The sequence below is a fragment of the Pristis pectinata genome, chromosome 21, assembly GCF_009764475.1.
Source record: "Pristis pectinata isolate sPriPec2 chromosome 21, sPriPec2.1.pri, whole genome shotgun sequence".
Taxonomy (NCBI): Eukaryota; Metazoa; Chordata; class Chondrichthyes; order Rhinopristiformes; family Pristidae; genus Pristis; species Pristis pectinata.
This window is the reverse complement of record NC_067425.1, coordinates 24,690,321-24,704,121: the sequence shown is the minus strand read 5'-3', so window position 1 is coordinate 24,704,121 and position 13,801 is coordinate 24,690,321. Positions and strand designations below refer to the sequence as shown.

At 41.1% G+C, this 13,801-nt stretch overlaps 1 protein-coding gene across 3 annotated transcripts in view; it reads left to right on the top strand.

Annotated features, from left to right (window-relative positions):
- Positions 1-13,801, top strand: part of LOC127581163 (syntaxin-1A) — a 202,705-nt gene that overhangs the window by 127,547 nt on the left and 61,357 nt on the right. For all 3 annotated transcript variants that reach the window (XM_052035218.1, XM_052035220.1, XM_052035219.1), the window contains exon 6: positions 3,678-3,786. In XM_052035218.1, coding sequence (XP_051891178.1) covers positions 3,678-3,786 — 109 coding nt within the window. The remainder of the gene's footprint in view (positions 1-3,677; positions 3,787-13,801) is intronic.

The following is a 13,801-nucleotide window of genomic DNA, read 5'->3' as shown; positions in this document are numbered from 1 at the left end:
CCGAGTGCTTTTTCTTCTGGTGACGTTCTTTAATCCAGTGTTTTACTTTCTGCTTCATTCATATTTTCATTCCATTGGAGGGTTAAACGTTTTTTCTTCAAGGACATATTCTTGTGGCTCTGCTGTATCATCCCCTTTTCCTGCTGCTCTCTCTGGCTGCCACTATTCATTCCCTCTTGTGGGCCTGTACTACCTCTGATCAGCAGGACAATTATTCTCTTTCTCCTGCTCATTCAGTTCCTCAATTATTTCTTTTGTGTTTATTTGTGGTTTATTCACACGGCTTCCAGTACTTTTGATCTTACCTTGTGCTTTAAAGATTCTTTCTTACACCTATTATCACACAGAAGGAGAACATTCAGCGCGCTGGCTACATGCTGGCTCCCAGAGGAGCAATCTCATTAGTCCCATTTCTCCTCTTTAGTTCCCTGCAACCATCTTCCCACATAGGCCCATCAACTTGCCTTTATTTCTTTTTGCCTACCCTAAGGTGTAATTTACAGTAGTCTATCAACTATCATTTCTTTGGGATGTGGAAGGACTATTCCAGTACTGAGAATTTCTCCACAAGGCTCTGTTGTTGCATTATACTCTTTTTTTCCCCCTTATCATGGTTTTATTGAATGCTTTATATTCTGTACACTGCCAAGAGCACACTGTAATGCATAGGTTCCTGTTGTTCCTATCCTTTTAGTGACATGGGGACGCACAGAGAGCTCTGGAAGGTGTGCCTTGTTTATTCATGGTTCCTCTTCATCTTTGCACATGTGTACAATGATATACACATAATCAAATGTGTCATGCAGTGATGCCACATCTATTTACACATATGACATTGCTTTCCCCTTTTGAAAGGAAAGAAAGAATGAAATCAGCTCACCAATTTACAAATTGCACGAATTTACAAATTGAACCAATTTGTTGGCTTTTGAATTCTTTGATTTTTGTAACTGTGCTGGTATTGATCCCAGAGGCTCAACAGATACTGTTGATATAGCATCTATACCTGGGCTTATTGATGGCATCACTTTTTGACTCTTCAGTCACATTTTATGTCGATTCTTTTTCATCAATTCTATGGCTTATTTCAGGAGTGTATTCAGTTGATCAACTAAATATAACTGCACAGTTTTGGTCCCCTTCTTTAAGAAAGTACACACTGGCATTTGAGGCAGTCCAAAGTAGATTCACTAGGTTAATTTCTGGGATGAGAGGGTTGTCCTATCAGGAGCAGCTAAAGAAAATACATCTGTATTCTTTGGAGTTTAGAAGGATGTTGGGTAATGTTATTGAAACACATAAGATCCTGAATGGACATAATGGGGTAGATACAATAGTTTCAAGATAATGTGGCGGTCATTTAAAAATAGATGCATAGCAACTACTACTTGCAAATGGCAGTGAATCTCTGAAATGTTCTATCCTGGATGGCTGGGGTGTTAGTTCATCTGGGATATTTAAAGGAGGAAGTAGATACATTTTTGAAAGATCAGAGAACTGGAAAGGAAGAGGATATCGAGCCTGGGGTAGATCAATCATGATTGTATTGAATGACAGGGCAGGCTTGAGGGGCTGAGTGGCCTACTCCTATTTTCTTATGATCTATCAGTCTTCAATATTATGCATACATATACTTCAGAAGGTGGTTATATAAGCAGCCAATGTGAACACCTTGCACTCTAGCTGAGGGATTTCCTTGGATTCACCAAAATACCCTGCAGGCTATCTTGATGTTCATGAAAGTCATAAAGTTCTGGCCGTACCTGAGGAACTTCACAAATCTGTCTGGTTAAGAGTGTAATTTCTCTGATTTGGTAAGGGATCATGATGCAAAACCAGTTGGCTGCTCATCTCCATTACATGTGACAAAACTGCATCAATGTCAGAAGGTGATGCATCACGGGACAATTGCAACGGCTGGATCATAATTAACAGGAACTACTTCGCCTCTCAGAATGCAACTTCTTGTTTCCCTGCCTACCTGCACATTGTCTTGTGATTCAGCAATTTATGTAGAAGTCCTGAGGCTTAAATGTGGCAGGAAACAGCCGTAATAGTTTAAAGAAAAACAACTATGTTTTATCAGCATACATCTTATCACCAACAGTTGAGAGCAAAATTGACTTTTGTCTTTTCTGCAATATCATTTGCAGCGAATAGTATCCTATCCCTTTATAATCAATTCCTGATTGAAATGAACTGTTGAAAGAACCTAAGGTGCCATTTGTGGTTACATTGTTTTATACTGTGATCGAATGATTGGACAGGATAGTTTGCGGGTGGTTCACCCTGTTTCTTTCCCCTTCTCCACCTGGTCCATGTGCCCATCAACCATACACTCCTCACATTGAGTCCCCTCCCCTCACTGTTCCCATATGCCCGCCGCACCTCCCTATTTGGTTCCGTGCTCCACCTTCCTTTCCATCATCTGCAGCCCTTTGTTACCTCCACCTATCACCTCCCAGCCTCTGTCACTATTTCCACTCTCCCCTTCTCCATCTGCCGATCACCCCTCCTCACCTGGATCCACCTATCGCTTGCCAGCTCTTGCTCCACCCCTCCCCTCATCTCTTTACACTGGCCATCTCCCCTCTAGCTTTCAGTCCAGATGAAGGGTCTCAATCTGAAACGCCGACTATCCATTTCCCTCCACAGGTGCTGCCTGACCCGCTGAAATCCTCCAGCAGTTTGTTGTTTTTGCTTATCAATCCTCACCCATCCTTGTTGTTACAGTATCATACAGCATGGAAATAATTCCTTTGATCCACTGAGTCCATGCTGACCATCAACCACTCACTTACACCGATCGTACATTAACTGTGACATATGCCACTGTAATCAACCAACTGGTACTGCACAAGACAAAAGATATTTCATTCAATGAGATAATGGAGAGATTACAGAATCATTTAAATCCCCCATTCAGGGGATTGTAGCAAGTTGCAAACTCAAGAAAACCGAAACCAAAGATCTGACGAGAGTATTAGCACTGAAGAATCCACCTCAATGCTAATTTTGGTATTCCCCCTAAATTGAATTTTTCTGAATAGGTTCACATGCAGTTTAACAGACTCCTCCCTGTTACTAGGTTCAAGTCAGGAGAGATGCAAAATATTCACTACTCACTGGGGAGATGGGCACTGCTAACGCTGTAATCTAAGTGCGTTTTCTTCAAAAAAAAGTTTCCAGGAAGCTCCCTGGGAAACTTCAGAAATGCAGCAATGTTTCATGGGCAGGTTTGGAATGGATTGCTTGAATTCTAAGTTGACTTCCTTCGGGCCTGGTAGGCAAAAACAGGTTTAAACCCCTTGATCACTGTAAAGCAGTATATACAGTAAACAAAAATGTTATTAATAAGAGGAAATTTAAAACATGAATTTTACAGAATTTATTCCAAATTTGCAAATAGAAAATTGTTTTAAATAAAAGTGAGCAGCAGATTCTTTATAAGATGAAAACTGCAACACTCACATTACAGTTTCCAAAACTGGAAGTTGTACAAGCAGTGTTGTAAATTAAAAGGTTTCTATGGGGTTGGATAGGTTGCAAGGTTATTTGCAGAATCAGTAGCAGGTGCTCTCTTTAACTGGTGAGCAGTAGACAGCACCTGCTGTGGCAGCCTTAATCAGGTTTCAATCCTCAATGCCACTTCCAACCTTGTTTCTTTTTGTTTGCAGCACTCTACACTGTCTCGTAAATTTGTGGAAGTGATGTCTGAGTACAATGGCACACAGACTGACTACAGAGAGCGTTGCAAAGGACGAATCCAACGACAACTGGAAATCAGTAAGTCCTTGCAGTATTCATGGAGTAAAAGTCAGAATCGGAGATCCCACACTAAGATAATAGCATTCTGCATGTGCTGCACTCAACCTGAACTTGTTGCCAAAATGGATCTGAAATCAGCAGAGCTTTCACCTGTGATAGAAAAGCATTGAGAGTCATGCCCTAAGCTCTTAATGATCCTTGAGTTCCATTACAAAACTGAGAAAGTAAAGGCACATTGTGATTCATATCTACCTGCGGTCAGCACCGCCCCGATTCCAAAGTAATGTCATGGTCGTTGGCACCAGTATATAACTTAGATTCTGTTTACCTTAGCATCAATGAGGAATCTGCCTCTCCAGTCATACCTGAGGCTAAGTGTCAACTCAAAGGCAGAGTCAGTGACTTGCATAATTTCAGCATAGAGTGGGTGGATGGATCTGGAAATTGACTGAAGGACATTGTACCACTGCCAGTGTCGTGCTTGGCTACCAGTGATTAATATGGGTGGATGCTCATATTTAGTCTTCATACATGTGACTGTGAAATAGAATATCAGTCATATAGGTATACCTCATTTAAGTTATTTTACATTGAAAGAAAAAATGAGCCTGCATTTACCCCAAAACGCTTCATAATTATTTCTGTTATGTGATTACTGGTGTGTTCTGTAGGCAACAACAGTTGCCAATGTGCACACAAGGTATTGAAAAAAAACAAAGCAGGTAATGATCTTTTTTCATTGACGGTGACAGTGGTACAGTGGCCAAAGTACCTGGGAGTTCTACCTTTTCATCATCAGACATGTTCAGTTTAGTGTCAACTGCACGACAGTATCTCCACAATTCACTATTCGCAAAATACTGCCCTGAATTGCTGCCTTAATTTTTGTTCTCAAATACCCTAGCCTGCCTGTAAATGGCTGCCAGTCATCAATCCCAAGTAATTGTACTCAGTAGGGAAAAAATGGGTCAAGTAAACTTTTTTTTTGCTGTACGATAGGATCATTAACAGGAAAAATAGTGAATAGAAATAGTGCAATTTAAAAACAAAACTCAATGAACTGCAGACAGTTGAAACCAAATAGTACTGAAACACAGGAGAAGACGAAGATGAGGTAAAGCTATTCAGTCAATCAGCACCCATTGCTCCAATATTCTAAGTCACTCATTGACCCATTTTAGTACCCAAACCACTCCCTGTTGCTCACTGAGGCACCAAATATACTTGGAAGATTCTGAGTATTTTACTTTCAATTTCTTGCCTGGCAGATTATTTCCCTTTTCTAAGGCAGGACTCCCAAACTCTGGTTCACAATGCCAAACAGAGCTGCATTGTCAGTCGATGGAGTCATGTCCACAGGCATCATTTGCCTTGGACACCACAATTATGCTGGAAAATGGTCGTACCAACGCCCCCATCCCCACAACTCCCCCCATTCCATCAGACCACCCAGCTCCACTCTCACTGCCTCAAAAGCCCTTGTGATCTTGTGGAGCGGGAGTGAAAGCCTACCTATCTACTCTGTTAACATCCAGCATGTGCAAGTAATGCTACTTGTCTCAAATCCTTGCTGCCTTGTGATCCACTGAGTAGCAAAATCATGCAGTGGAGGGAGGGAAATAACGGTGGAGTAGGGAGAGTAGGTAGAGACGGGAAATTGGAGTGAATGAAGAGGGAGGGATAGGCAAGGGAGAAGAGAGGGCAAAGAGTGAAGGTCACCTATCTGATCCTCTGGGTCAGAGATAGAGGGTCAAAGGTTGGATAAGGAAAAGAGAGGAGGAAGTAAAGGTCTATGTGCCTGGTGTAGTGGGCAGCAATAGCCCCTCAAAGAGACACACAGACAGGAGACAACGAGAGAGTGTCCCTGGGGTGTCTCCAACTCCTGCCAAATGACTGGTAGGGGATTGTAATATGTGGCATACAAGAACATTTATGCATATAGGTCATGGAGTCAGCTAAATCCAAATGTTACTCAGTATGCAGTCAGTGATTAGACTCCCACTGGTGTTTGTTACTAATGTTCAGTCTCGCTGCAGAGACTTCGGCAAAAAAATTTGGATTGAAACTCCAGTGGAGTACTTTGGTCCTCTCTCCGAATGATGTAAAGGCTCCCAAGATGATCAAAAAAAAGGTCTGGGAACTTGTTTTTGTAATCTGGCCATTATTAGACTATCTGGTCATCACATTGACAGAGACACAAAAAATTTCTGCAGATGCTGGAATCTGGAGCAATACACAAAAAGTGCTGGAGGAACTCAGCAGGTCAGGCAGCATCTATGGAGGGAAATAAACAGTCAATGTTTCGGGGTTAGGGGGGCGGGTGTTGGTGGTGGAGGGGGAAGGGGGAGGAGCACATGCAGGCAGGTGATAGGTGAGTTCAGGTGATAGGCGAGTCTATCACCTGGACTCACCTATCACCTGCCTGCGTGTGCTCCTCCCTCTCCGCCCATCTTCCTATTCTGGCTTCTGCCCTCTTCCTTTCCAGTTCTGATGAAGGGTCTCGGCCCGAAACGTTGACTGTTTATTTCCCTCCATAGATGCTGCCTGACCTGCTGAGTTCCTCCAGCACTTGTTGTGTATTGGTCATCACGTTGATATTTACTTTGTATCACCACTTGTTGTGTATTGGTCATCACGTTGATATTTACTTTGTATCAGTTATACTGCTACTTAATTGCTGTTTTGGTTTGACTGATTGCTGGGATCTTGTGAAATTTTAACTATTAAAGTGAAATCATATTGGAAAATATATCAGGAAGCCCTGATCTATGGATGGAAATTTCTTCCTGATATCAATGCATAATTCTGAATTTATGCTCTTATTGTATTTCCTTAAATTAATTTGAAATATGGGTCTGGGTTTACTTCAGTGCTACCAATTAATACATATGTACCTTTGTGAGGTCCCAGTTTAACTGACCTTCTTTACAGACTGTGGTGCTTGAGGTTTTCTTAATCTTTCCTCATATCTCATTCCTTCGCACTTGGGATTTGTTGGTCTGGCATGTCTGGTGCTCCCATGCCCTCAAACTGCAATTGTACCAGTGATTCATAATTTCCTGAAATAAAAATAGCTTCTCTCTGTCCTTCGGTTTGGTAGGTCCCTGTTAAGCACACAGACTGATTGTTTAACGAGCTCCCAGTGCTGAATCATAGAAATTTCTGATGCACAAGGAGGCCATTTGGTGCATTGTGTCAAATGACACAAACACCAATTTCCAGCCCTTTGAGTAGTCTTTTCAACTATGACACATCAACTGCTCATGCAAATACTTATTTAAATGTGGTGAGGATTTCTTCCATAATACACGCTGCACTCCCTACTGGGGGAAACTAGTCCTCACTGTTCAACATATCTGATATTAATTAAATCTCCGCCAAATTTCTTCTCTGTCCAATTTCTCCTCTACTTACTCTGTTCAAAGGAAAACACTCTAGTCCAAGCCAGTCTTTCCTCATAACTGAACCTCCATGCCTTGTGAGATGTGGTGATCAAAACTTGGAAACAGTTTTAAAAAAAAAGAACCACAAAAAGGAGCTAGGGTTGAACATTTAGCTACTTTCTTTAACTCCTCTTTATCCACATTGTGCTGTCTGTGCCTTTCTGCTCATTGCTCCCATGACCTCCATCCCTCCTCACTCTCTTTCCCAGCTTCCCTCCATTCTCCCTGCAAGGGGTAAAAGTAACTTAAATTGCTTACTGGTACAGTCTCACAGGAAAACATAGCCTATTTTGACCATTTATATTGATTGCTTGGCCCACACTGGTTCATGCAAGTTTATTTTCACTTCTGTCTCTTCCTTTCTTTCCCTGCCCTCCTCCATCACTCCCACCCTTCCCTCCTTTCCCTCGCTTCCTCCCTCCCACCTTCCCTCGCTTCCTCCCTCCCACCTTCCCTCGCTTCCTCCCTCCCACCTTCCCTCGCTTCCTCCCTCCCACCTTCCCTCGCTTCCTCCCTCCCACCTTCCCTCGCTTCCTCCCTCCCACCTTCCCTCACTTCCTCCCCTTGTTCTTTCTTCTATCCTTTCCCTTTACTTAGAGTCCGAGTGTCCGTAATCAAATGATGTTCCCCATCAACATGGGGAGGTAGTTTGTTGCCAACTAAGCACTTCACCTGGAGCTTTTATGGACAGAGGCCAAACATTCTAATAGTGACATCAGTCAGCATTTATAAACAAATTATCAGGTGAATACATTAGCTGTTGTAGCAGTGAGGGTAGATTTGTATGCATAAATCTACATTCAATTCTTTCTTTTTCAATCTTTTTATTAGTTTTCAAATTAATACAGGTTAATATATAACATGAATGTTTGTACATGTAATACAAAGAGATTGGAAGAACAATCATGGCATGGATAATAATTAAAAAACAATGAAGTATATCAAAAAATCTCTCGATCCAACGATCTCTTAGTGAATGAATATAATATTAAAGAAAAGAAAAAGATTTATTATAAAATATAAAAGAAAAAAAATCCCCAAAACAATAAGAAAATTTATAAACAGTATATCAAGTCAAACCAAACTAAGCTTAAAAAAAATTTAAAAAAAACAAACAGAAAAAAAAAACTGGACTAAAATTTCTCAGTAGAAACACAGCAACATTAGGTCATCAACTCCATTCCTCTAAGTTGAAAGGTTATTACAAGGGGATCTATATCATGTGAAAATATTGAATAAATGGATTCCAAACTTCCTCAAATTTAAGCGAAGGATCAACAGTACCACTCCTAATTTTTTCCAAGTTTAAACATGATATAGTTTGAGAGAACCCTACATTCAATTCAACGCTTTAAAATGTATTCCATGATCCAACTTGTGGGTAAAAGTAGCTGTATTACCCTTTGCACCCTCCTGCCCTTCCCCCTCCTTGTCTGCTACATGTACTTTTCCCCTTTTTCACTAATGCATTAATCCAAGCTTACGTTTTGCTTCAATTTCTTTTTTCTCTATCATTTTGTCTGCAACACCCACCTACTGCTTCTCTATGCTACTTTCATTAAACTACTTACTACCCAAATTCTTCTCAGCTCCCATATTAGCTGATATTATTCGTGATTTTTTTTTCCTGCTCTGATAACGTTTCCCAGTTCTTCAGATCTACCGTCATCACACCTAAAAAAAAATCAATACATGGCCCCTCCATATTTGCAAACTATTGGCTCATTTCCATCCTCCCTCTTCAAGTCCTTCAACATTATGTAGATTGTCAAATTCTTGTCCGTCCTTCCCAAACCTTGCTTGAATTCCATTAGTCAGTTTTTTGGCAATATCAAAGGTTCTGATGATATCCTGCCTAGCTATAACAAATAATCTGTTCTTCCTAAGCCTTAACCACACAAGCTTTGTGCAATTCTTCTCCACTGTTGGCTAGTCTGGAGGGATAGCCTTGTCTTCTTCCATTCTTTTCTATCCAGTAGTAGCCAGGCAATCACCTGCAATGGCTTCTCTGGCTACTTCTGCACTGTGACCACTTTCCAAAACATTCTCCCCACCTCTCACCCAAGAATCCTATCCTAGTTACCCTACTATTTCCTATGTAAGTGCTTCCCCTCACAACATCTGAAAACTCAGCAAGTGTCCATATGTGCACTGATCACAGCCAGCTCCACCATATCACCAGATCTCTTAGAACAGAACAGGCCCTTCGGCCCACAATGTTGTGCCAACATAGCTAATCCCACCTACCTACAGAATGCCCATATCCCTCCATTTTCCTCTCATACATGTGCCCATCCAAACCCCTCTTAAAAGCCCCTAATGAATTTGCCTCCACCACCCTATCAGGCAACGCATTCCAGGCATCCACCACTCTCTGAGTAAAAAAACTTACCCCTCATGTCTCTTCTGAGCCTACCCCCTCTCACCTTAACTGCATGCCCTCTGGTATTGGATCACTCAATAATGGGAAAAAGATACTGCTTGTCCACCCTATCCACGCCGCTCATAATTTTATACGCTTCCAACAGATCACCCCTCAGCCTCCGCCACTCTTGATCCCTCCACAGTCGCTAATTTTTTTAATCTGATATTCAGTACTGACTGAGAAGAAATTTTCTTTTCCTAAATGTGGGAAGATTGAAGTTGGACTTTAGTCTCTGCCACAGCATTGGTTCCCTAAACACTGAATCTTACAGCCCTATAACCCTCCAGTTCAGTCCTCTTCACCAACTCCAAATGTAAATGGAGACACCAGAGACTGCAGATGCTGGAATGTACATTTGGAATCCAAATGTAAATGTTCCGTCATTGCCGGTCATGCCTTCAACTGCCAAGGCAAAAAAGTTCCCTCCACTCACCTACATCTTTTTTTCCCCACTAGCCAGACATATGATCATGGCATATGGTTTGGTGTCAGATTTGGTTGGGATCTGGATGGCATTTATTGCCCATGCATAATTGCCTTTGAACTGAGTAACTTTCTAGGTCATTTCAGAGGGCATTGGAGAGTCAACTACATTGATGGGTCTGGAGTTACAAATAGCCCTGACCAGGTATAGATAGTAGATTTCCTCCCCTGAATGACAATAGTTAATTAAATGGGTTTTTACGACATGATTATTCAGACCAGCTGGTTTGTTTCTAAATTCAGATTATTAACTGAATTTAAATCCCACAGCAGCTGCAGTGGGATTTGAACTCAGTTCTCTCGATTATTAGTCCAGCCTTTGAATTGCCAGACCAGTAATTTAATTGCTGTGTCAGTGCCATGATGGATGGATGGATGGATTGGTTTGGTCTGCACCGTGTCCACTTTAGAAACTACCACCGTTTTATCTCCCCCCAGTTCCCTCATAAGACCCTTGGGAGATGATGATGCTAGTTGGGATTTATAAATGTCAGCAAAGGAGCTAATTGTCCTTTCTGTGTGGCTCCTCTGACACCGTGCCAATAGCAAGTTTTTCTGTATTGAGTCAACACTATCTTTTGCCTAGTGTTGACAGGAAAGCAGAACTCCTAGAGTAGAGCTGTGGGAGAGGGATAGAAAGGGAACTGTAGGTTTGCATATATGCATGCCATCTTGGCTTTCTTTATCCTGAACCTAGTTATATTGGAAGTAAGTTTCATGTGTGCCCAGGATATTGTGAAGCTATTGAATTATGTAATATTTTGAAAATGGCCAATGCTGAAGAACAAATCTCAAGAAAGATTAAATGAAATAATATGACAGGTAGTGCCCAACCTGATAAATATTCTATTGGCAGGTGCCATACGACTGCATGCGTAGTCTTGTCAGGGTTGAGGGAGAGTGTCATTGTGCATTTATATAGGCCCTGAATCCAGACATATATAATTATAGCTGGTGTAAAGACCATGCCTGGTTCAAAAACACTTCCATGCATCCCATTGCTGAGCATAATCCAGTGCAGATCCCTCGAAGTTAACAATTTAAATAACAAAGAGGGAAAAGGCAGCTATTTTGCAGATGTAACATCATTACAGACTTTATTTGATTAATGGTATTTAAGAGAGCCATCAAAAGTTTAATTTTCATGGTGAAAACAGTTATGAGATATGGTGCTGAGATTGCAAAGATGTAATGTCTGCCAACTACTATTGCATCAGTTCTTGTGAAATCTCTTGTGGAATTTGAGTTGATGCACTTTCCAATACCCTTCTCAGCTCAATCCCATCAATTATTGCCCTAAGAATAAACCACTAACCACAAACTACCAGTGGTTTGTCATCAGTGCCTTGGATTTATTGCTCATATATTCCAAAGTTAATAGTTGACTTTCAAACATCCTTGTTTATGTCAGTGGGAATTAATATAATTTCACAAAAAGCTTGTAGAGGAAGAAACTGGATGGTGGTCCATTACAAAGAGATGTACACCCAGAGTTGTAAACATTTAACATGAAAGGTGATATATTCTAGTTTATTTTAAGCAGTGTTAATAGAGAAAATGTGACATAGTTTTTCAGTCAATTAACCCAGACCAATCAGCAAAGCAATGCGAAAATCAAAGCAAAGCAAACAAAACTTAGTGGAAAGACAGAAATCAGGGATGAGGCTATATGTTTATTAAGGTAATTCCAAGTGTTGTCTTGGATGAATGAATTAAAATAATTTGTACAGCCTTCCTCATCTTGTAGCTTTGAAAGGTGAAAAGTTGTTGGTATGGAGTGTCTCTGAATAGCATTTTAAGAAGTAGATTGGGTTGGATTTGAATCCATTGTGATTGGAGAAAGTGATGTCCAAGTGTCTGTCAGTCTGTGTAACTGGGTCACTATTAAATGTATTGGCTCTTTGGTGTTTTCACAGAAGTCAAAACAAACACTAACAATACAACAGAGCAACCAGTCAGGAATCTTTTTGTTGTGCAATGAGTCCCTGCATAAGATCACTAGACCGGTGACATCAATTTCCTATGAACAAATAAATTAAATAAATACACATGGCAGCCAGAAACATAAGGCCTGCTCCCTCTTTTGAGGGCAAGTGTGAGCCTTTCCTTCCCTTTTCTTTGGAAGCACCTGACTTGAAGACACAACACAGGCTCACAGTAATCATCTTCCCATTTGCAAGTTACACCAATACCAGCATGAATGGGCTAAGGGACTTCCTGATTGTTGCAATGACGTGTCAATGGACCTAATTCCCATGTATCTGGGGTTCTCTATTTGCTGCACCTCCTTCAGTGGTGTTCTTTCTAAGTGGACAGCAAAAATAGAGAAAAATAACGCATGTAAAATATGGATTCAGAAATGTATGCTACTGGTCGGTGACACAGCTGTTGCCATGTCTGTCATACTAGTTCATACAATGATAAAGACTCTATAACATCTGTATCCCAGGGTGTCAAGTTCTGTGCTCTTTAGGTTCACTAGCTTATGATTGTATTGGGTTCCTGGAAGCTGCTATTTACACAGTAACTACCAAATAACACAAAGAAATATTTTGCCAGCTTGTTGGTGTCTAAGAATATAGCCTGCTCCAATCATTCTTCAGCACCCTACACTACAGCTCCACACACTTAATTTGCAGTAACGGTAGTGTAGCGGTTAGCGTAACGCTACTACAGTGCCAGCGACCCGGGTTCAATTCTGGCCACTGTCTGTAAGGAGTTTGTATGTTCTCCCCGTGTCTGCGTGGGTTTCCTCCGGGTGCTCCGGTTTCCTCCCACATTCCAAAGACGTACAGGTTAGGAAGTTGTGGGCATGCTATGTTGGCGCTGGAAGCGTGGCGACACTTGCGGGCTGTCCCCAGAACACTCTACGCAAAAGATGCATTTCACTGTGTGTTTCGATGTACGTGTGACTAATGAAGATATCTGATCTTATCTTAGTATTGGAATTTTATGAAGTAAGATTGACTGTCTTGGCAGAATGGTCAGATGGATATATGCGACATGGTAAAAGATGGACGTTATATTCTATTTTTTCTCATTGTGATTTTCTTATGCATAACTATAGTTTCCAAAATCGTCCATGCCCCTTATGAACCAACATCTATATTTCTATTCAATGCCACACATGGATTAGTGTGGCCAAGTTTTCCATGGGATACTGTGCTAAGTGGAGGATGACTGGGATGTCCCCTGGTAACTACTAAAGACTAAATAGTTGGTAAGGGATTGATATACAATATAATTCTTACACAATGAAATACTGATTAACCATAGTGACCAAAGTTACCCAATGAGATATTTATGCACTAAAATAACAACCCTGACACAATTATTGATACACTACACGAACTCGACTCCCACAGTGAGATACTGATGCACCATAACAACTGGAGTTACATAGCAATAACCACTCTAACGTTGCAAGGTACTGATGCACTACAATAAATAACTTTACAGAGCAAGATACTGATATTCCATCAAACAGCCATCCACAACAAGATGCTGGTGCACGTCAAAACCTTAATTACAGGGCAATATAATGATCAGGCCCGCGCGAGGTATTGATATCCTAAAGGAATCAGCCTTGGTATTGTTGCATATTGAAGACTAAATTAACCAGTTTCACACAGCGGGATATGATAACTGCAGTAATCAGCCTTGTGTTTTGTGAAACCAATCT